The 23,011-nt window shown below is 44.0% G+C and overlaps 1 protein-coding gene across 6 annotated transcripts in view; it reads left to right on the top strand.

The window, feature by feature from the left end:
- LOC137424412 (extracellular matrix protein 2) overlaps nt 1-23,011 on the top strand; it is an 84,561-nt gene that overhangs the window by 4,660 nt on the left and 56,890 nt on the right. For all 6 annotated transcript variants that reach the window (XM_068111841.2, XM_078775426.1, XM_078775427.1 and 3 more), the window contains exons 3-5: nt 8,241-8,311; nt 10,875-11,063; nt 17,052-17,870. In XM_068111841.2, the coding sequence (XP_067967942.2) occupies nt 8,241-8,311; nt 10,875-11,063; nt 17,052-17,870 (1,079 nt within the window). The remainder of the gene's footprint in view (nt 1-8,240; nt 8,312-10,874; nt 11,064-17,051; nt 17,871-23,011) is intronic.

The raw sequence follows: 23,011 nt of genomic DNA, 5'->3' as shown, positions 1-23,011 counted from the left end.
GCCCAGAGAACGAAGACAGGAAACCCAAAGATCTCCCACATCAAGGAATCTAGGATGGTGTGACCTCACCTTCACGAGGTCAAGGCCACGACAGATGTAGACAGAGACAGAGAGAGAGAAAGAGAGAGAGAGAGAGAGAGAGAGAGAGAGGAAAACAGCAAGAGGCATCCCCAATAGTTGTTGAATGTGGAAGTTGATTCTTAGGTGGGAAAAGGAGGAATGAATGAGTGTCGGTGAGCACAGTGATTCTGGATTCTGGATTTTATGTTGGGGCTGCGTGTGCTCTGCAGTAACCTGGGAGAGACAATGCATGGAAAGAGCAGAGGGTGAAAGACCAGAAATGAGGCGGTAGAAGACAAAGTTCCTGTGCAGTATAATGCACTGACCTGTCTGCAAGGGGAAAGTGATAGGCCCATATGCACTCAATAAACCATCCACTCAGCTTCATTGCTGAAGATTCTCATTATCCCGAAGGCCTTGGTTTCCACTGCGTCAAGCTGAGCAAGATGTGAGGCAGGAGCACCAGCACAGAGGGAAGAGGAGACCTTTTGAGAGGTTGAAAGTTGGACACCTTTTGAGAGGTTTAAGGTTGGACACCTTTTGAGAGGTTGAAGGTTGGACACCTTTTGAGAGGTTGAAAGTTGGACACCTTTTGAGAGGTTGAAGGTTGGACACCTTTTGAGAGGTTGAAAGTTGGACACCTTTTGAGAGGCTGTCAAGCTGTGGATGAAGGCCTTGTGGTTGGATAGGAGTTCAGCTGTGCCAAGGAAGGACTTCGCACGACGGAGGATGCCCAGTCGGTGACTGGCTTTGGAAGCCAGCTTGGAAATGTGTTTTTTCCAGGAAAGATCATGGAAGACAGTGAGACCCAAAAGCTTGAGTGACAGAACTTCTTCGAGAGGATTGTTGAGAAAGTAGATGGGAGGGTTGTCCAGTCGGTGTTTTCGGAGAGACAAAGTGAGAGTGTGAGATTTGTCAGGATTGAAAGACATGTTCCACTTGTTTGATCAGTCTGTGATTTTGTCCAGGTCTGCAGAGAGTGAGGAGGCTGCAGACTGCCGATCTGAGATATGATGAATGGAGCAGCAGAGAGTGGAATCATCAGCAAAGAGACAGAGAGGATTTTCCAGAGAAATTCGGATGATCCGTGGAGGATGCTCCATCAGTGACTAGCTTTGGAGGCCAACTTTCAGTTGTCATACCCTTCCTCCCGTCCATGGTACACGGAATCTTGTGGTGAGGCTGTTGCCCAGAAACAACTTGCCTTCGTCTCCTGGAAAGAAAATCCAACGGAAGGAAATCTCATTTCCTTTCACAAAGCCCGAAACAAGTGTGTGTCCACCCTCAGGAGAGCCAGGAAACAATATCTCTCCGTTCTCAAGACCGAACTCTCTTATCTGTCTCCCTCTTCCAAATCCTGGTGGCGTCTGGTCAAATCTGTTTCTGGTGTTTGTTCCCCATCCATCCCCTCCCTTACCTCAAACGGCTACACAGCTGACTCCGCACGTGAAAAAGCTGAATGCCTCAACTCTGTGTTTGCCTCCAAATCTTGTGTCCCAAACCCATCCCTCTCTGTATCCACCGTACCCAGTCGTACCCAGCTGCTCCTGGACTCTGTGTCCTTTCCTCCTGACAACGTGGAAAAGTTTCTGTCAACCCTCGACTCTGATTCTGCAACTGGACCTGACGGCATCAGCCCACGGGTCCTAAAATCCTGTTCTTCCGCTCTTTCACTCCCTCTCTCTGTTCTCTTCACCCTCTCTTTTGCTCAAGGTCAAATGCCATCTGCTTGGAAATCAGCCAACATCACCGCTTTGCACAAAAAAGGTGCAAAAACAGATCCTAGCAACTACAGACCAATCAGCCTTCTCCCAATTATCAGCAAAGTCATGGAATCCATCATTGCTTCAGATATGAAATCTTTCCTCTTCTCCAATGGCTTGATCTCTGATCATCAATTTGGTTTCAGACCAGGTCACTCTACTCTGGACATGCTGCTTCTGCTGTCTCAACAATGGATGGAGGTTCTCAGTGCCAAACAGGAAATTAGAGCTGTCTCCCTCGACATATCACGTGCCTTCGATACGGTCTGGCACCCCGCTCTGCTCACCAAACTCTCCTCCTTTGGTATCCATGGAAATCTCCACGCATGGCTGGCAGACTTCCTCTCTCGTCGTAGTCAACGTGTGGCCCTGAATGGGTTTTTCTCATCTCCTCTTCCTGTTCAGGCTGGAGTTCCCCAAGGCAGTGTTCTGGGCCCTGTGCTTTTTCTGGTCTTCATCAATGATCTCTCTGACTCTCTTGAGAATCCTCTCTATCTCTTTGCTGATGACTCCATTCTCTGCCGCTCCATTCCTCATCCCTCAGATCGGCAGTCTGCAGCCTCCTCACTCTCTGCAGACCTGGACAAAATCACAGACTGGGCAAACAAGTGGAACATGTCTTTCAATCCTGACAAATCTCACACTCTTCCGATGTCTCTCCGAAAAGACGGACTGGACAACCCTCCCATCTACTTTCTGAATAATCCTCTCCAAGAAGTTCTGTCACTCAAGCGTTTGGGTCTCACTATCTGCCATGATCTTTCCTGGGAAAAACACATTTCCAAGCTGGCCTCCAAAGCCAGTCGCCGACCGGGCATCCTCCGTCGTGCAAAGTCCTTCTTTGGCACACCTGAGCTCCTCACCACATACAAGGCTTTCATCCGCAGCTCAATGGAATACTGCGCTCCCCTCTGGGCTGGTGCTCCTGCCTCACACCTAGCTCGTCTTCACGCTGTTGAAACCAATGCATTCAGAATCATTGGAATCTCCCGCGATGACGCTATCTCCGAGGGCCTTTCACTTACTCACCGCAGGCAGGTTGGTGGTCTTTCCGTCTTCTACCGACTCCTCTCCGGCCTTGCTCCCCCAGCTCTCTCTGGGCTCTGTCCCCTAAATATTCCTACAGGTCGCACAAGATCTGCCTGCAACCCTCTTATGGTTAAACTGCCAAAATCAAGACTCTCTGCTCACCTTCACTCCTTCAATCCTCTTTTCTCCCGCCTCTGGAACAAACTCCCTCACTCTCTTCAATCCCACTCCTCCCTCCAGGTCTTTAAAACGGCTGTTCACCACCATCTCTTATCTTCCCCAATCCAAAACCTTGATCCTTTCTACCCCCGCTAATTTCACCCCAAATCCACTTTTTTGAGGTGACTTTTGTCTTCTTTCCTGGAAGTCCTTGGTGTCCTTGCGTTTTATACCTATCCTTCCTCCCCCCAGGCCCTCTCCCTCCCACAAATCTCCCAATGTCCCTGCTCTCAAATGTTGTGTTTGTGTGCTTCCTCCCCTTCTCTCCCCATCTTGTCGACTGCTCCCATTTTTATATACTTTGTTTGCTTGTTTGTTTGATTAGTTTCTTTGATAAATGTTAGCTCTTTCACGAGTCTCGACTCTGTATAAAAAAAAACAAAAAAAACAAAAAAACTTTGAATGCCCTGTGGGGTGCCCTTTGCCCAAGAAAGATCATGGTTTTGCACACCTTGATTGGAGAATGATTGGGCAATAGTGAGACCAAGGAGTTTTAATGACTGAACTTCCTCAAGAGGATTGTTAAGAAAGTAGATTGGAGGGTTTGAAGATTTGGTCCTTTCGGAGAGAAATACTGATAGTGTGAGGTTTGTCAGGATTGAAAGACATATTCCAAGTGTTTGAACAGGTTGTGATTTTGTCAAAATGAGCACGACAGCACGTGCTATTATTATTTATTTAATTTGGTGGGGCTTTCTTAAGGGCAAGGTTTACGTAACTCAACCAGCAAACATTGAAGACCTCAAAGAGCGGATTCAAGCAGTCGGAATTCGACAGAAAATGGTCTTGGAGTTTATATATATATTGTTGCGGTTTTCCGAAGCCCGTTCCCTTACAAAGGGGAGATTAAGCCCCTTTTTCCCTCTGGGTCTTCAAAACCGTGAGACCGAGTCGCCACTTCCGGGCAGATGTGAAAAAGGGTTTCGGGACAATTTCACACACACCTTGAGTACCTACGCCGCAGCGGAGGCGGGGATCGAGTCTCACACGAACCACGTGTGATTGAGTACACCCGAGCGGATTGCGTACCACGTGACTCGTGCTGTTACCTTCCTATAGAACCCGATTAGAGCGATCTAATTCGTACCACACGGGACCAATGATGGAAATGACAAAACGGTCGAATCAGAAGAAATAACAGATTTATTTACACTATTTACAGGAATTTGAAGGAAAGGAAAGGGACACAGGGCAGACTTAATCAATCTTAACTTATTACCCAGACACGGGCCCGATCACTCACATGGGGGAAATGGAAGAAGAATGTTCGCGTGCCGAACGCGCCTGCTTCGGTCGCTCCAGGAACAGATCACCCGGTCGTGGCCCTCTGGCGGTCACAGCACGTATCCCGGCGAAGGCAGGCAGGCGGGAAAATCCTCATGGCGCGTATCAGGCAAAGGCAGGTAGAAGGAAATATCACGCGTCTGTGGCCCGGCGTGGGTTTCTCTTTACAGCGCGATTAATACTGCGCAGAGCGCGGGGAGCAGGGCAAGTTCGTGTATAATGGGCTTATGCGCATCTCCTTCTGAACTCAACTCAACTCAGCGCATCTCCTCTGGGGTCTGATTGACGTATTCTCACCCGAACTCAACTGCCGTATTTTCACAACTCCCACTCAACTGAGGTGGAGGGGCTCTGGGCACAGGGTTATATTGCCCCGCCCTAGCCCGACTCGAATGTTCCAAACCCCGCCTTTTGCCGCAGTGGTAAGTCACTTCCCTCGAGCCCTGATTGGCGGCTCGCGCTTACCGACCGCTCCTCCTCCGCCTTCCTTCGGCCTTGGTCGACTTGTTCAGGCCTGCCTCGTGGTATTTCGGCGCCAATGCCAACCCAAAGTGCCATAAGGACACCTAATTTTCATTATCCTACTCAATGCAAAACTAACACAGGAAAGGTCTACGCTTACATTTACTAAGAAATAACTGAGCTTAAACGAGGCTACATGTTGTAGTGTAACTAACTAGGAGGGGAAATTAACCTTTATTATAAAACCACAAAACCGCAACAATATGTATGTATGTATGTATATATATATGTATATATATATATATATATATATATATATATATATATATATATATATATATATATATATATATATATATTGTTGAGGTTTTGAGAATTGTACACATAACATCATTAAAGGTTAAAGGTTTGCCCCCCATAGTTAGTCCACAAGCAACACGTAGGCCCATTAGAATTAGTTATGTCATAGTTTGTGTAAGAGTAGGCCATTCCCCTAGTAACATCTGCATTGTGTAAAGAAATAAGCTTTGGTCCCTTTCATTTTGCGGCCGCCCTTCAATTCTATCTATGGGCAAACTCGATCTCACGCCCCATTTGGCATCCCTCAAGTTTGTTACGCTTTGGCCGCCAGCAGCGTTAGCTGCCTGTTGCTCGCTCAAACTCGTCGGGTAACCACGAGGTAGGCCTGAAAAGAGGGAGGAGCGCAAGGTCGGGGCGTAGCCACGACAAGCAGCACGTCAGAGGCGGTGACGGTAAGAGCAACAGCCAACCAGGGCTCGGAGGGCGTGGCATGATAGGGCGTGGCAAGAAACGTCTGGTGAGTTCCAGAGGGTTCCAAGGGCGTGGCAATAAAACCCTTGGCGCGAGGCCCCCACCTCAGTTGAGAAGGGAGAGGCGCTCGTGAGTTGAGTTCAGATGAGAAGGGAGAGGCGCTTACGAAGAACTGGCTGATATGAGAGAACTGATCCGGAGCACTCGTGTGAGAACTGCATTGGGAGGACCGGCGTGCACATGACAGTTTCGAGGCATTGATTGAGAAACGCATTGAGAAGCGTGTATCGAACTGTCCGTTTATTACGTACGCAGCCCCGTGAGTGTAACTGCCAAAGCCAGCCTGCCGTTTGCCCTGTAATTACCCTGTGCGTGACAAATGACACGCGGAGAGCTCCTGGCCGCTGCCATCTGGTTCATTTACTTCGCGGTGTGAGTTGGGGACCGGAGAGCGAGCTGCCTGGACGCCATCCCTGGACCATCGACCTGTTCGTCTGCAACCCCGTGTGAGTGTGTCTGAGTGTGACGGGCCCGTTTGTCCTGGGATAGGTTACGACTGTGATTAAGGCTGCACTGTGTTTTCTTCTTCTTATTGTGCAAAGTGTAAATAAATCGTGTTATTCCTTTCTTCCAAATTCGACCGTTTCAGTCATTTCCATCATTGGGTAAGCGTGGCACGATTACGAACCGCTTGGATCGGGTTAGTCATTGCTAACGGCTCAGGTCACGGGTCGCTACCGCTCGGCGTTTCCACTAACACCCGTGATTCGGGCAGGGCTTATTTCCTCGTTTCTGGGTGGCGTTAGTACTTAGGTAATAGCGAATCCCTAGTCCTAAAACCCTATCTAACGGTATCCGGGAAGGACGTCATCGGTCCCGGGTCCCGTCGGCTAGTAAAAGACAAGGGGACTAATCCCCCCTTGGTAAGGGGAAAGACCGGCGCTGAGATCCGCAACAATATATATAGATAGATATATTTTGTATACAAGATCGAGGCTCGTGTAAAAGCTAATATCAATCACAAAAAACAATCAGACAAACAAAACATACAATAAAGGGAGCTGGAGACAAGATGGGGAGAGAGAGGGAAGCACACAAGTACAACAGCAGAGAACAGGGACAACGGAAGATCTGTGGGAGGAAGAGGGCTAGGGGGGAGGAGGCATGGGAAGGCGGGGTGTGGGGGTGGGGGTTGGGAGAGGAAAAAACAACATGGACACAGCTATAACTTACAGGAAAGAAGTTGGTATTTCAAAAAAAGTGGATCTGGGGTGAATTAACGACGGAAGAAGAGATAAAGGTTTTGGATGGGGGAAGATAAGAGATTGGGGTGAACAGCTGTTTTAAAGACCTGGAGGGAGGAGTGGGATTGAAGGGAGTGGGGCACTTTGTTCCAGAGGCGGGAGAAAAGAGGAATGAAGGAGTGAAGGTGAGCAGAGAGTCTTGATTTTGGCAGTTTAACCATAAGAGGGTTGCTGGCAGCTCTTGTGCGACCTGTAGGAATATTTGTGGGACAGAGCACAGAGAAAGCTGGGGGAGCAAGGCCAGAGAGGAGTCGTTAGGAGACAGAAAGAACCAACAACCTGCCTGCGGTGAGTGAGTGAAAGGCCCTCGGAGATAGCTTCATCACGGGAGATTCCAATGATTCTGAAAGCTTTGGTTTCAACAGCGTGAAGCCGAGCTAGGTGTGAGGTAGGAGCCCCGGCCCAGAGTGGAGAGCAGTATTCCATTGAGCTGCGGATGAAAGCCTTGTATGTGGTGAGGAGCTCAGGTGTGCCAAAGAAGGACTTTGCACGACGGAGGATGCCCGGTCGGCGACTGGCTTTGGAGGCCAGCTTGGAAATGTGTTTTTCCCAGGAAAGATCATGGCAGATAGTGAGACCCAAACGCTTGAGTGACAGAACTTCTTGGAGAGGATTATTCAGAAAGTAGATGGGAGGGTTTTCCAGTCGGACTTTTCGGAGAGACATTGTAAGAGTGTGAGATTTGTCAGGATTGAAAGACATGTTCCACTTGTTTGACCAGTCTGTGATTTTGTCCAGGTCTGCAGAGAGTGAGGAGGCTGCAGACTGCCAATCTGAGATATGAGGATTGGAGCGGCAGAGAGTGGAGTCATCAGCAAAGAGATAGAGAGGATTTTCGAGAGAAATTTTTCAAGAGTATTGGGAAAGGATGCACGCACACACGCTGCTTGAAAATGATGGACATCACATCGAAATTCGTAGCTAATTTCCTCCACTACTGAATCCAATAAAATCTTTACCACAAAAACTTGAAATATGAACCTATATCCTGGAAATATTTTGTTCTATTTTGTTTCTTAACAACAAAATCACAGAGGTTAAAAAACTGGGATCAATTAATGGGCCACACTGTATATAAATACTAGACTGCACTCGTAAGAATAGTTCTTAAGTATACCTGCCATGTCATAATACTTTTGCATAGAATCTATATGTATGCTTTGATGTTCCTTTGTTTCTTTCCGTAACGATTAATATCCTCCAATACATCAAATAACTTTAAGGAACTTGATATGTTTGTGAATCAATACAAAGTATTTATTGATGCGGCTCCCTATTTTTCCCTCCTTTGCCCTTGTTGTCACTTTTGCAACCTTTCCCAACTCTACTGAACAATCCAACACCAAAGGGGTGGCAAGCAGGCAACTGTCACATTGGACTCGTACCTAGAAGAGGATGCTGGTTATGACATTTTGCCAGGTAGCTTAACACACACATACACACACACACACATATATATATATATATACAGTGCGTATCAAAAAAAAGGTAATCCGAATTCAAGGGGTTAATATGCAAAGGTTATTTAGTTTGACAATTTACATGTGGATTACCAATTATGAGGAGATCCTCAGCTTTTCATTGATGCCTTTCATGCATCATTGCTGTCACACATGACCGAGTACATGTTCATTGAAAATGACAAGTTCAAATCGCATTTTTACAAGTTTGGCTAATTGATGCAAGACAGTTTGAAATGGACACATTACTTGTCGACTGCCAAGTTGATTATGTAAAATTGTTAAGCTGGTCTGGTAATCGTCGGTTGCGTCATCCTTTGTTTAAGATGGGTATTTAAGATGGGCCTGCAGTGTATGGGTTTAGAGACAGTCTGAGTCATTGAAAAGATGGTTCAACTTACGACTGAACAGCGGACCTTCGTGGTTACAACCTTTCACCAAACTGGAAGAAGCTGCTTTCGCCATGGACGGCAAGGTCAATACCCATAATGTTCTTGAATATGCATCGACAGGACAACCCCCCGGAATTTAATTTTGACACCAACATGAATCGACAAAAGTGGACTGTTTGGTTGGGACTTTGTGGAAGTGGTCAGGTGATCGGACCATTTTTCTTTCAAAGGAATGTCAGTGGTTACAGGTATCTGCAGATGATCGATGATGAAGTTTTACCGCAGCTGGAGGAGAACTTTGAGCGACAGGTTCGTGGTGTCTTCAGATATCTCTGGTGGGCCCAGGACGGCGCCCCAGCACATCGTCTTATCGCTCTCCGAGATCGACTGAAGGACCTCTTTGGAGACCGAGTCATCACCCTCAACCATGTAGTGGAATGGCCGCCAAGATCACCTGACCTCACACCACGTGATTATTTCCTTTGGGGACATTTAAAGAACAAGGTGTTCGTAACTCCTCCCCGTGATCTTGACGAATTGCAGGGCCGTATTCGACATGAAGTGGATGCTTTGCGCAATGACCCGGCTATGGTGAGACGAGCAGTTCAGGGTATGCTCCACCGCTGTGAGCTTTGTGTTGAAAGGGGAGGTGGACAAGTTGAATGTGTGGGTGCAACAAGGCCAATCATTCCTGAGAAAAGTTCACATCTGACGTTCATTTTGCACCAATTATCCTGACTTGCATCGATTAGCCAAACTTGTAAAAATGCGATTTGAACTTGTCATTTTCAATGAGCATGTACTCGGTCATGTGTGACAACAATGATGCATGGAAGGTATCAATGGAAAGCTGAGGATCTCCTCTTAATTAGTAAGCCACAGGTAAATTGTCAAAATAAATAACCTTTGCATATTAACCCCTTGAATTCGGATTACCATTTTTTTGATACGCACTGTATAATTATATATATATATATCATCGCTTTCTTATTCCCATATAAAGGTTATTTTTATTTTGTTCTGCTTTATCCTTATCTTTTGATAACCTTCCCTTACCCACCTACCTAGAGTGGTATAAATAAATTTGGATTCGGATATGATAATTATTTAATTTTTTAAGTGATTCTTCACCATTGAGTGATGGGGATAAAACCAACATATATTTGACTTCCGCTTCCGGTTTCTCGATCGAGGTGGCGACTTTTGTGCTCTCGCGGCATCCAAAGTTGTTATTTTTCCATTCGTGTGTTTGTCAAATTTCCAGTCGTTATTTTATCGTCTATGCGTTATTGTTTGTTTCTCGTTTTGGTTTGAATTTCTTGTAACTCGTAATAAATTAATCGTTAATTAATTAACAGAGCGTCGGTGCTGCCAAGGGAGTTTTGTCAAGGGTTATACTGGGGGGTTTGTCATTGCCATCCAAGCAATAGTTATGGCAGGAATTTGGAATTTGGCCATGGTGCCAGCGATAGATTGACCTCTCTTGATGAAGGACACCATACAACACACACAACAACATGCATTTTAAGGCCATGTTCCCTGCTAGAGCGGGGGTTAGCCTTGCGGTCCCCATGACAATCTTCTCCATTTTGCCCTATTTTCTGCATCTCTCCTTGTTAACCCCCTTGCCCGCATTTCTTCTTCCACCATCTTTAGCCAAGTCTTTCTCGGTCTTCCCCGTCCTCTACTTCCTTCTACATTAACTTCCATCACTCTTCTCAACCAGTCACTTTCATATTTCCTCAATACATGACCAAACCATCTCAACCTGTTCCTCTTCACAGCATCAATCACAGGCTCTATTCCCATTATCTTTCGCAATTCATCATTTGTCTTCCTCTCTCTCAACGATACTCCGCACATCCGTCGAACCATTCGCATTTCCACCCTTTCCAACCTTCGTTGCTGCTCTACGTTCATTACCCATGTCTCGCTCCCATAAATCATAACACTTCTCACGCATGCAGCATACACCTTTCCCTTCAGCTTCAGCGATGAAGGACACCATGATACCTCGAATAGATAGGCCTAATTCACTGTTGAATGAACGGCAGGGCATATTGTTTTTCATTTTAAGAAGTTTAAAATGAAGGCGTTAACTGGACTTTGTGTGCATCTCTGCCAGCGCAGGTCATACAGGACAGTGCCGCATGAATGGGATAACCATGTTCAATGGTGCTGTGTGGTCACCCCGTACCTGTGTCACCTGCATTTGCCGTCATGGTCGCATTGCTTGTGATACAATCAAGTGTGAACACTCCCGCTGTCAATTGGGCCTGGCTCAGGATACGCGATGCTGTGCCACTTGTGCAAATACAGGTGAGACTATAATGTCAAGTTGGGATACGCCAGGTGACGGACTGTTTGATTTTTGTTTTAATATTTACATCAGGCATCAGTCAGCTTCAAACACACCTTTATACAGTACTAGCAGAAGTACCCGACATTGCCGGGCGGGGGAGGAGGAGGGGAGGGGAACGGGGGGGAGGGGGGAGGGGGAAGGGGGGGGAGGGGGGAGGGGAAGAGGAGAAGGGGGGGAGGGGAGGGTGTGGGGGTGCCTAGGGGAAGAAGGGCCCCTCCCCCTTCCCCTCCCCCATTCCCCTCCCCCTCCCCCCCTCCCCCCCTACCCCTCCCCTCCTCTTCCCCCTCCCCTCCTCCTCCCCCTTAACACCAGGGGGGTTGACTCAGCCTGTCATCCTACCGAGGTCGGCAAATTGAGTACCAGTTCACTGGTAATTCCCTGTGTGCCGTAAGAGGCGCCTAACAGGGTTGGCGGCACGAACCCGGAAGTCGGAACTCATTGTCGTCAAATAAATGTAGCATGTATGTTTCACTCTCTGTCACATGCCGTTGGTCCCATGTCAATCGGATAAAGTTGAAAAATTAACATTACGAAGTTTCTCTGGGACGTACTGATTCCGAATAATGAAGTTGAAAAATTAACGTTCCGAAATACGCTAATTACGCTAACAGAAGCGCTGGCACTGCGAAGCGCCAGAGGGAGCGCTGCGCTCCCTCCCTTCGATTCCCTCCCTCTTCTGCTAGCGCTTCTGCGCTAATACGCTAATTTTAAAACCCGAAGTTTTTTTTAAAATTTAAGGTGTGCTGTAGTTGCTCTGAGACGTACTGATTCCGAATATTCCTTTGGTTTTTCTCTGCGATGAGTAGTTCTCGAGTTATAAGAGGACAAACAAACATACTTTACTGCTTTATATATACTAGGGCATGCCCGTACTATATATATATCTAAAATTATATCCCCCCCCTCTATTTACATGAAATGGTTTGGTCCAAAGCGAACGGCTTGCGAGTACGGTGACGATCCCCCCCCTCTATTTACATGAAATGGTTTGGTCCAAAGCGAACGGCTTGCGAGTCCGGTGACAATCCCCCCCCTCTATTTACATGAAATGGTTTGGTCCAAAGCGAACGGCTTGCGGAGTTTGGTAAAGAAATCGCCATAGCGTGGTAATCGCCACAAACGCGCAGGAAAGCGAAAGAATCGCAAATTAGTTTTAATTAGTTTTAAAACATAGTTTAACGCCAACATAGTTTGCCAACGTGAAATAAATGAATACGCTCTCAAATGTGCCGTCCGAGGCAGAGTCTGTTCGGCACGTTCGGCACACGTGATAGCTCGCTGCTCTCTGATTGGTTGAATCGTTTTTTGGACATAGCTCGGTAACTACTTGTCCGATTAATATGAAACCTTGAAAAGGCACATCCTCGGGTCCCCAGCAATATACCTGGCAAGTTTCAAGTATATCGGACCCGTGGTTGTCGAGAAACAGCGGTCACAGACATACATACATACATACATACATACATACATACATACATACATACATACACACAGAGATTACTGGAATTATAGATAGATAGACTAGGGAGCCCATTGGTCCATTAGACCAAATTTTCATTGGTCTTCACCACCTTACAACATACCTGCCTGCCAGACACCAGGGTATTTTGGGTTATTGGAGTCTTTTGTTTCATCTGGGTGTTTTGGGTCCTCTGGGTCTTTTGGGTCCTCGAAGACTTTTGGGTCATCTAGGTCTTTTGGTTCCCCAGGGACTTTTGGGTAATCTGCATCTTTTGGGTCCTCAGGGACTTTTAGGTCCTCGGGGACTTTTGGGTATTTTGGGTCCTCGGGGACTTTTTGGTCTACTGAGTCGTTTGGGTCTTCTGGGACTTTTGGGTTCTCGGGAATTTTTGGGTCCTCGGGAACTTTTGGGTCTTCGGGGTCTTTTGGGTCCTCTGGGACTTTAGGGTCTTAAGGATGTTAGAGGTTTTAAAAGGGTCGTCAAAGGTCGAAGGGGTCTCAGCAGTCTAAAGAGTTCAAAGGTACATTTTAATAGTACTAATACGTAATTAATTCATAGACGTACGTAATTAATAGACACAAAAAGTATGCCACACAAACACACACACACATCTCATCCATTTATAGTAGATAGCACACGTACAGCATTGTTGATTACAATATTTTTTTTAGCAATAGATGCGTTGTGGAACTTAAGCTTTGATGTATTTTGCACAATAAGTTGAAATCCTGTGAAACTAATCAAATGTTGAAAATGAAAGCATCACCAATTGTCACAGCGACTCAGCAAGGCAAGGCTCACGATTTTGGCAAGCTGTGCGAGTTTGTCGTGTTTTCATTTATGGTTCCCAGAAGGAGGAAGACAGTAAGTGTCTAGTCTTGGTGTCCATGGTGTCCCACTGTTTGAAGAATATCTTTCCTTTATTTAATTTTCATTTATTTGTCGATTATATATATATATATATATATATATAAATAATTTCTTCCAATTTTTAATTATTTCATTTTTAATTTTTCCCCCAAATTTTATTTATTTAATTATTATTATTTTTTTTTTTCAATTTTCAAATCCTACTCCTAATTTCCGATTGGTCATTGGCTTTGACACCAACAATTTTTTTTCATATTGACCAGAGGTAACAAAAACCTACATACGTATATCGAACAGCCAGTTTCAAATGGATCACCCACCTCTCGCCTCCATCAGAGCATTTAAATTGTATCAAATGTGGCAATAAATTCGAATTGTTCCTCCCAGCTTGCCGGGCTCGATGAAAGAAGATGCCATTGCATTTTTGCCGCCTCCATCCCTACCCTGTTGAGAATCCCGTGTGGTCACGGGCAACTTAGTCGTTCTCCCAATTTTCAATTTTTTTTCAATTTGCAATTATTTAACTTTCAATTTTACAACTTTTAACTATTTGATTTTTACCCTCGCCAGAGGAGAGGGTATTGCATTTGAATCCATTTGTTACTTGGCAAAAAAGAAAACTTTTTTTTTGCGAGTATGTTGATCATTGCGGTTTGTGTGTTTGTGTGTGTGTTTGTGTGTGTGTTTGTTTGTCTGTCTGTCCACTCACTTATACTTTCTTACAGGTCACAGTTTTTAACCAATCTTCACGAAACTTCACCAAATGGTAGAGTTCGTAGTCAGACAAAATCCTATATATCTTTGTGGTCAAAACGTCAAAAAGTCAACATAGGCCAAAGGTCACTTTTTTTCCAATTTCTAAAATCCTCAATTTTCATCCGATTGACTTGGAATATGAATGTGATTTTCATATCGGCTAACTGAATTCAACCACCAACAATGTTTGAGATCAGCCTAGGCCAAAAGGTCAACATAGGCCAAAGGTCAACCACTTTTTTTCCAATTTCTAAAATCCTCAATTTCAATCTAATTCACTTGAAATTTGAAGAGGATTTACATATCAGCTAACTGAATTCAAACACCAACTATTTTTGTGATCAGCATAGGCCAAAAGGTCAACATAGGCCAAAAGGTCAACATAGGCCAAAAGTCAACAACAATTTCGAATTTCTAAAATCCTCAATTTTCAACCGATTCCTTTGAAATTTGATTGGCATTTTCATATCAGCTAACTGAATTCAACTACTAACTATTTTTGAGATCAACGTCGGTCATAAGGTCAACATAGGCCAAAGGTCAATCACATTTTTCCAATTTCTAAAATCCTCAATTTCAATCCGATTGCCTTGAAATTTGAATAGGATTTTCATATCAGCTAACTAAATTCAACCACCAACTATTTTTGAGATCAGCATAGGCCAAAGGGTAAACATAGGCCAAAGGTCAACAACAATTTCGAATTTCTAAAATCCTCAATTTTCATCTGATTCACTTGAAATTTGAAAAGGATTTTCATATCAGCTTAGTGAAACTAACCACCAACTATTTTTGAGGCCAACACAGGCCAAAAGGTCAACATAGGCCAAATTTCTAAAATCCTCAATTTTTATCCGATTGACTTGAAATTTGAAAAGGATTGTCATATCAGCTAACTGAATTCAACTACCAACTATTTTTGAGATCAACGTCGGTCATAAGGTCAACATAGGCCAAAGGTCAACCACATTTTTCCAATTTCTAAAATCCTCAATTTCAATCCGATTGCCTTGAAATTTGAATAGGATTTTCATATCAGCTAACTAAATTCAACCACCAACTATTTTTGAGATCAGCATAGGCCAAAGGGTAAACATAGGCCAAAGGTCACCAACAATTTCGAATTTCTAAAATCCTCAATTTTCATCTGATTCACTTGAAATTTGAAAAGGATTTTCATATCAGCTTAGTGAAACTAACCACCAACTATTTTTGAGGCCAACACAGGCCAAAAGGTCAACATAGGCCAAATTTCTAAAATCCTCAATTTTTATCCGATTGACTTGAAATTTGAAAAGGATTGTCATATCAGCTAACTGAATTCAACTACCAACTATTTTTGAGATCAACGTCGGTCATAAGGTCAACATAGGCCAAAGGTCAACCACATTTTTCCAATTTCTAAAATCCTCAATTTCAATCCGATTGCCTTGAAATTTGAATAGGATTTTCATATCAGCTAACTGAATTCAAACACCAACTATTTTTGAGATCAGCATAGGCCAAAAGGTAAACATAAGCCAAAGGTCAACAACAATTTCGAATTTCTAAAATCCTCAATTTTCCACCGATTCACTTGAAATTTGAATGGGATTTTCATATCAGCTAACTGAATTCAACCACCAACTATTTTTGAGATCAACATCGATCATAAGGTCAACATAGGCCAAAGGTCAACCAAACATTTCGAATTTCTAAAATCCTCAATTTTCATCCGATTGACTTGAAATTTGAAAAGGATTTTCATATCAGGTTAGTGAAACCAACCACCAACTATTTTTGAGGTCAACATGGGCCTAAATTTCTAAAATTGTCAATTTTCATCCGATTAACTTAAACTTTAAAGACGATTTGCATATCAGGTCACTGTATTCAATCACTAATTTTTTTTGAGGTCAAAAGGATGCTCTACCGAGTGCCATTCTACTTTGTTAACCTCGACAGAGGAGAGGGTATTGCACTTGAGTCCGTTTGTTTGTTTGTCTGTCTGTCTGTTTGTCCGCACAGAATAAATATGATTTTCTCTGCAACTGTTGGTCCGATTGACAGGAAGTTTTCACCATAGGTGCAACTCCACCTGTATAATTTTTAAATTATAATTATGACGTCATAGGTCACGTGGTTCGGCCGCCATCTTGGAAAAACCGAAAAACTTTGCACCTTTATAATCTCCAAAAGCGCCGAATAGAAAAAAAAATGAGACATTGCTCATTGTAAAGAATTCTCCATGGGGAATAAAATATGTTAATTATGATGTCATAGGTGCCTCCATTATGACGTCATAATTCGACAAGTATAAAACTTCATCCGATCAAGATTAAATTTCTTGAGCATAATCTAGGAATAAATTACTTTAGGAAAAAAAAAAGATGACGTCATCGGTTACGTGGTTCGGCCGCAATATTTGTTTTAACACAAAATCCTTAAAAAAAACACTGAAAACACATCCTGGCAAGGGTCTGCAGACTTTGATTGCTCTTTCTAGTTTTATTTATTTTAAATCTGATGGTTTTCCGATAAGTGGATGATGCATATGCTGCTTGATGTTCAATGATGGTGGGTGGTCGGTCACCAGTTAATTAACACATTACGTTGCACTCGCCGAGAATAAGGCATTACAATTGTTTATAGTCTTGATGTCTGTGGTGCTCTGGTGTTTCTTTTTAAAGAAACAGGTTTGTTTTTATTATGAGGAAGAATTCCAATTCGACCAATTGGCTAATGCTATGATTTGGCTCGACATGGAACCATCTAGAGATCTCAGATCACTGCCCTCTAGTTTATGAATTTTTATCTTCCTGACTGCAGCCAATGTTTTGCTAATCAAATGTTTCTTCTTCTTGCCGTTTTCACATAGATCCAGATGTTACTGACGCAGCAACTGACCCATCGAGAGAGGCACAGAAAGAGCAAAAGCTGACAGAAGAAATGGAGAATCATGAGGATGAAGATGAGTCTGAGCAACAACGCAAACTCTGGGAAGAGAGGAGAAGGGAAGAGGAAATCGAAGGAGAAATAATTAAAGCTGATGAGAGAACTGTTGAAAACAAGAAATCGGAGGAAGACAGGAGTCTAAACGAGGATGAGCAAAATAGACGTGAAATGGAGTTAAAGAGGAAAGAAGATGAACAAAGGAGAAGAGATGAGGAAGAGAGGAGAAGATTGGAGCAACAGAGGATAAAAGAAGAAGAGCAGAAACGACGAAATGAGGAGCGAAAGAAATACGAGGATGAACTGCTCAGGCTTGAAGAAGAAGTGCAAGCCCGATGGGAGAGTGAACAAAAGAGGAAGATTGAAGCACAGCAAAGGAGAGAAGAGCGACGACGAAAGCAAGAAGAAGAGCAAATGAGACGCTACCTTGAAGAAGAGATTCTAGCACGGCAACATGAGGAGGAGCAGGAAGCGGCAGAAGAAAAAAGACGTCGATGCCTGCAACATGGATGTTCATCGACTTCCTTCACCACTGAGATTGTGAGGGGTGTGCATCCAGACCTGGAAGAACCTTTTTTCTATGCCCCACCACAGGCACGGCAACCATTTTACCAGCTCGAGGGAGACCAAGTTTCATTGCCGAGTGGTTGCTCTCTGTTGATCAACACTTTACGTTGCACCAGCCTGAACATAAAGTTGCTGCCCTTGATGCAAGCGAAGCGTCTGAAATACCTTTACATCAACGGTTGGTGAACATCAGCAGGGAATTTACTCAAAATATGAATTGGCACTTTATTTTCCTGTATTGATAATGACAATGATGTTGTTATCTGGATAATAACCCCATCCCCATATAATGATGTGTCTGCTATAGCTGTTGTTGTTGCTGTTGTATAGACCTGGACAGTTCTCTTGTACAAGCCCGCGGCACGGAGACAGCCAAACAATCTCGCAGGAATGACCGAGAGAACCCCCACCTCCAGGATGGTGTACCCCCACCTTCACAAAGTCAGGGCCCCAACAGTGTTGGATATATATATATGTAGAGAGAGAGAGAGAGAGAGAGGGAGAGGGAGAGGGAGAGGGAGAGAGAGAGAGAGAGGGAGGGAGGGAGGGGGAGAGGGAGAGAGAGAGGGGGAGAGAGAGAGAGAGAGTGGGAGGAGGAGAGAGTGGGAGGGGGATAGAGAGAGTGGGAGGAGGAGAGGGAGAGGGAGAGGGAGAGAGAGCGGGAGGGGGAGAGGGATAGAGAGAGAGCAGGAGGGGAGAGAGTGGGAGGGGAAGAGGGAGAGAGCGGGAGGGGAGAGGAAGGAGGAGAGGGAGAGGAAGGAGGAGAGGGAGAGGGAGGAAGAGAGGGAGAGAGAGAGAGAGGGGGAGAGAGAGAGAGAGAGAGAGAGAGAGAGAGAGAGAGACAGACAGACAGACAGACAGACAGACAGACACAGACACAGACACAGACAGACACAGACAGACACAGACAGACACAGACAAGAGGGAAAGGGCCGGTCCATGGGGACCGATTGTCACTCTGACCGTGCTACCCTGAGAAATCCGGGCACCAGGGAAGAATGCGGAAGATTTGGTCCCCGACTTGTGCTAAGGGATACAACCACCGTGAAGAGGCGTCCCTGATAGTTGCTGTCTGCTGTAGTTGGGCGCAGCATGGTGCACATTTCCTTTTTCGTTGTCAAGTCTGGGTTTGATTCCCCACCCGATTATAAACTGTTTGATTGGTTTTTCACAAACGATCCTACGCTGTCTTTTGCATATATGAAGAGAGCCCCCCTATTGCTGCCCCCTGAACAAATTCCAAGTTTCTGCCACCTTCAGTCAAATATCAGGCCTGGCCAACTGGCCAGTGAAACAATTGACGAAAAATTTCCCTGCACCATCCCACAATAAGGTGAGTTCATTTAGAGAGCTGTGATTATTTTATTTATTCACTTATTTTTTTATGAATAAGCAATGAAAAACGGAAATCAGTGCCCACTTATATCATGACAATGGTACAAAAGTGGTTGGGGCAGAATCGGACGCACGCACACACACCTCTCACACACTTCACCTTTCGGCAATAGATGCAAAAATCTCGTATAATTTCTCTTGTGGCTCCAGAACCAAATAAACAATTTATCTATAACAACCCTCACCGATCCCACTTCCTGCTCCCTCATGCTCCCTCCCCAACATGATTAGTCGTAAATATCATCATTTTAAAAGTTGATTTTAAACTTACTCTGTGAATTCACAAGCCCCAGTTAGGATCTCCCCATCGGTGCTCAGAAGCACCCAAACCAGATATGGCGTCTCGCCGTCTCGCAAAGAGGTCTGACTGGTACATCTGGCCCGCACGTAAATATAGTTGGCCCAAACTTCGCGTATTTTCACGTCATGAAGATGTCCCTTTTCGAAGATTTGGCAGCCATTGCTTTGTTTGTAATGACACACGACGTTGTCTTTCCAATTGCAGACGTGCAATAAATAAACAAGAAGACGTCATGCAGAGCATGATACTTGCAAAATCCGCCCCCCACCCCCAAGAAAAAAATTCCATTGATACAGCAAATTGTCCATTTCATCAAGATTAAAATTAACAATCTTGATCATAGCTCGGGTCAACAGGAAGAAAAGTGACGATTTTTCAGATGAAAAATGATGATTTTGGAAGGTTGACCTTGAGTTGACCTTTGACCTTTTGACCTCAAAAATAGTTAGTTCCCTATTTAGTGACTCGATGTGCAAATGCTGTTCAATTTTCAAGTCAATCGGATGAAAATTGAGGATTAAAAAAACTTGGCCTATGTTCACCTAAAATGTAATTTGTGGTTGAATTCAGTGACCAGATATGCAAGTTCTCTTCAAATTTCAAGTCAATTGGATGAAAATTGAGGATTTTAGAAATTTGGCAAAGTTACCACCTTTGGCCTATGTTAACCTTTTGTCCTTTTGACCCAAAAAACAATAGTCTTCTCAATTGGGACGACCTATACAACTTGGTGAAGTTTCGTGACGATCGGTTTAGAATTGTGACCTGTAGGCCGGTGACAGACAGACAGACAGACAAACAAATGAAAAATCGGTCAGAGAACGAGGACTTGCCGGAATATACTTTTTTTATCGGCCATTTTTCACAAATATGGCGGCCGATCCATGTGACCAATGACGTTATCATTATTTGTTTTCTAAACCAATTTATTCTTAGATTATGCTCAAGAAATATCATCTTGATCAGATGAAGTTTTGTACTTGTCGAATTATGACGTCATAATGGAGGCACCTATGACATCATCATTAACATATTTTATTCCCCATGGAGAGTTCTTTACAATGAGCCATGTCTCAATTCTTTCTATTGAGCACTTTCGGAGATATGGAGTTGCAAAGATTTTCGGTTTTTCCAAGATGGCGGCCGAACCACGTGACCGATGACGTCATCATTATTTTTTTCTCCACCAGTTTATGCCGACATAGCACTCAAGAAATTGCATCTTGATTGGATGAAGTTTTGTACTTGTCGAATTATGACGTCATAATGGAGGCACCTATGACATTATCAATAAAATATTTTATTCCCCATGGAGAGTTCTTTACAATGAGCCATGTCTCTATTTTTTCAATTGAGCACTTTCGGAGATATAGAGGTGCAATTTTTTTCGGTTTTTCCAAGGTGGCGGCCGAACCACGTGACCGATGACATCATCATTAACATATTTTATTCCCCATGGAGAGTTCTTTACAATGAGCCATGTCTCAATTTTTTCTATTGAGCACTTTCGGAGATATAGAGGTGCAAATTTTTTCGGTTTTTCCAAGATGGTGGCCGAACAACGTGGCCGATGACGTCATCATTTTTTTTTTTCTCCACCAGTTTATGCCGACCTGGCGCTCAAGAAATTGCATCTTGATTGGATGAAGTTTTGTACTTGTCGAATTAACAAATTATGACGTCATAATGGAGGCCTTGGACCGAGAGAGTTAAAAATTGGGCACAGTCTATTCCAGGGCAAGACAAATATGTGTGTAAAGTTTGGCGATTCTATGTGCAACGGTGTAGATGTTGTACTGCAAACAAACAGACAAACAGACAAACAGACAAAGAGACAAAGAGACAGACAAACAGACAAACCAACCGATCAACATACTTGCCGGAATCTTTTCCAGCAAATAACAAACAGACAAACAGACAGACAGAACCACAAACGCAACCGACCAATATACTTGAAAAATCTTCGATTTTGCAAGTAATAAATAAACCAAGCCTGCCAAATTCACAGGTGGCACTCCCGTGAGGTTCAAACTCCATTCACCTGCAGTTATAGTCGGAGGTTTGGGTAGAACATGTCCGTCCACAGTTTGGGCCTTGCACCAACCCACATAATAATAATAATAATGAAAAATCGGTCAGAGACCGTGGACTTGCCGGAATTTACTTTTTTATCGGCCATTTAGGACAAATATGGCGGCTGAACCACGTGACCGATGACGTCATCATTAACATATTTTATTCCGCATGGAGAGTTCTTTTCAATGAGTCATGTCTCAATTTTTTCTATTCAGCACTTTTGGAGATATGGAGGTGTAAAGTTTTTCGGTTTTTCCAAGATGGCGGCCGAACCACGTGACTGATGACGTCATCATTAACATATTTTATTCCCCATGGAGAGTTCTTTACAATGATCCATGTCTCTATTTTTTCTGTTCAGCACTTTCGGAGATATGGAGGTGCAAAGTTTTTCGGTTTCTCCAAGATGGCGGCCGAACCACCAGACCGATGACGTCATCATTAACATATTTTATTCCCCATGGAGAGTTCTTAACAATGAGCCATGTCTCAATTTTTTCCATTCTGCACTTTTGGAGATATCGTGGTGCAATTTTTTTTGCCGTTTTTCCAAGATGACGGCCGAACCACGTGACCGATGGCATCATCATTAACATATTTTCTTCCCCATGGAGGGTTCTTTACAATGAGCCATGTCTCAATTTTTTCTATTCAGCACATTCAGAGATATGGAGGTGCAAAATTTTTCGGTTTTTCCAAGATGGCGGCCGAACCACGTGACATATGACGTCATCATTAACAAATTTTATTCCCCATGGAGAGTACTTTACAATGAGCCATGTCTCAATTTTTTCTGTTCAGCACTTTTGGAGATATAGTGGTGCAAAGTTTTGCCGTTTTTCCAAAATGGCGGCCGAACCACGTGACAGATGACATCATCAGTAACATATTTTATTCCCCATGGAGAGTTATTTACAATGAGCCATGTCTCAATTTTTTCTGTTCAGCACTTTTGGAGATTTCGTGGTGCAAAGTTTTGCCGTTTTTCCAAGATGGCGGCCGACCACGTGACTGATGACGTCATCATTAACACATTTTATTCCCCATGGAGAGTTCTTTACAATGAGCCATGTCTCAATTTTTTCTGTTCAGCACTTTTGGAGGTATAGTGGTGCAAAGTTTTGCCGTTTTTCCAAGATGGCGGCCGACCACATGACATATGACATCATCATTAACATATTTTATTCCCCATGGAGAGTTCTTTACAATGAGCCATGTCTCAATTTTTTCTGTTCAGCACTTTTGGAGATATCGTGGTGCAAAGTTTTGCCGTTTTTCCAAGATGGCGGCCGACCACGGGACATATGACGTCATCATTAACATATTTTATTCCCCATGGAGAGTTCTTTACAATGAGCCATGTCTCAATTTTTTCTGTTCAGTACTTTTGGAGATATCGTGGTGCAAAATTTTTCGGTTTTTCCAAGATGGCGGCCGAACCACGTCACCGATGACGTCATCAATTGGGCACAGTCTATTCCAGGGCAAGACCAATATGTGTGCAAAGTTTGGCGATTCTACGTGCAACGGTGTATACGCAGTGCTGC

Source organism: Myxine glutinosa, chromosome 4 (genome assembly GCF_964187855.1).
Source record: "Myxine glutinosa chromosome 4, kmMyxGlut1.1, whole genome shotgun sequence".
In the NCBI taxonomy this organism is placed as follows: domain Eukaryota; kingdom Metazoa; phylum Chordata; class Myxini; order Myxiniformes; family Myxinidae; genus Myxine; species Myxine glutinosa.
Note: the sequence above shows the minus strand (reverse complement) of the source record. Positions and strands in the feature narration are given on the sequence as shown.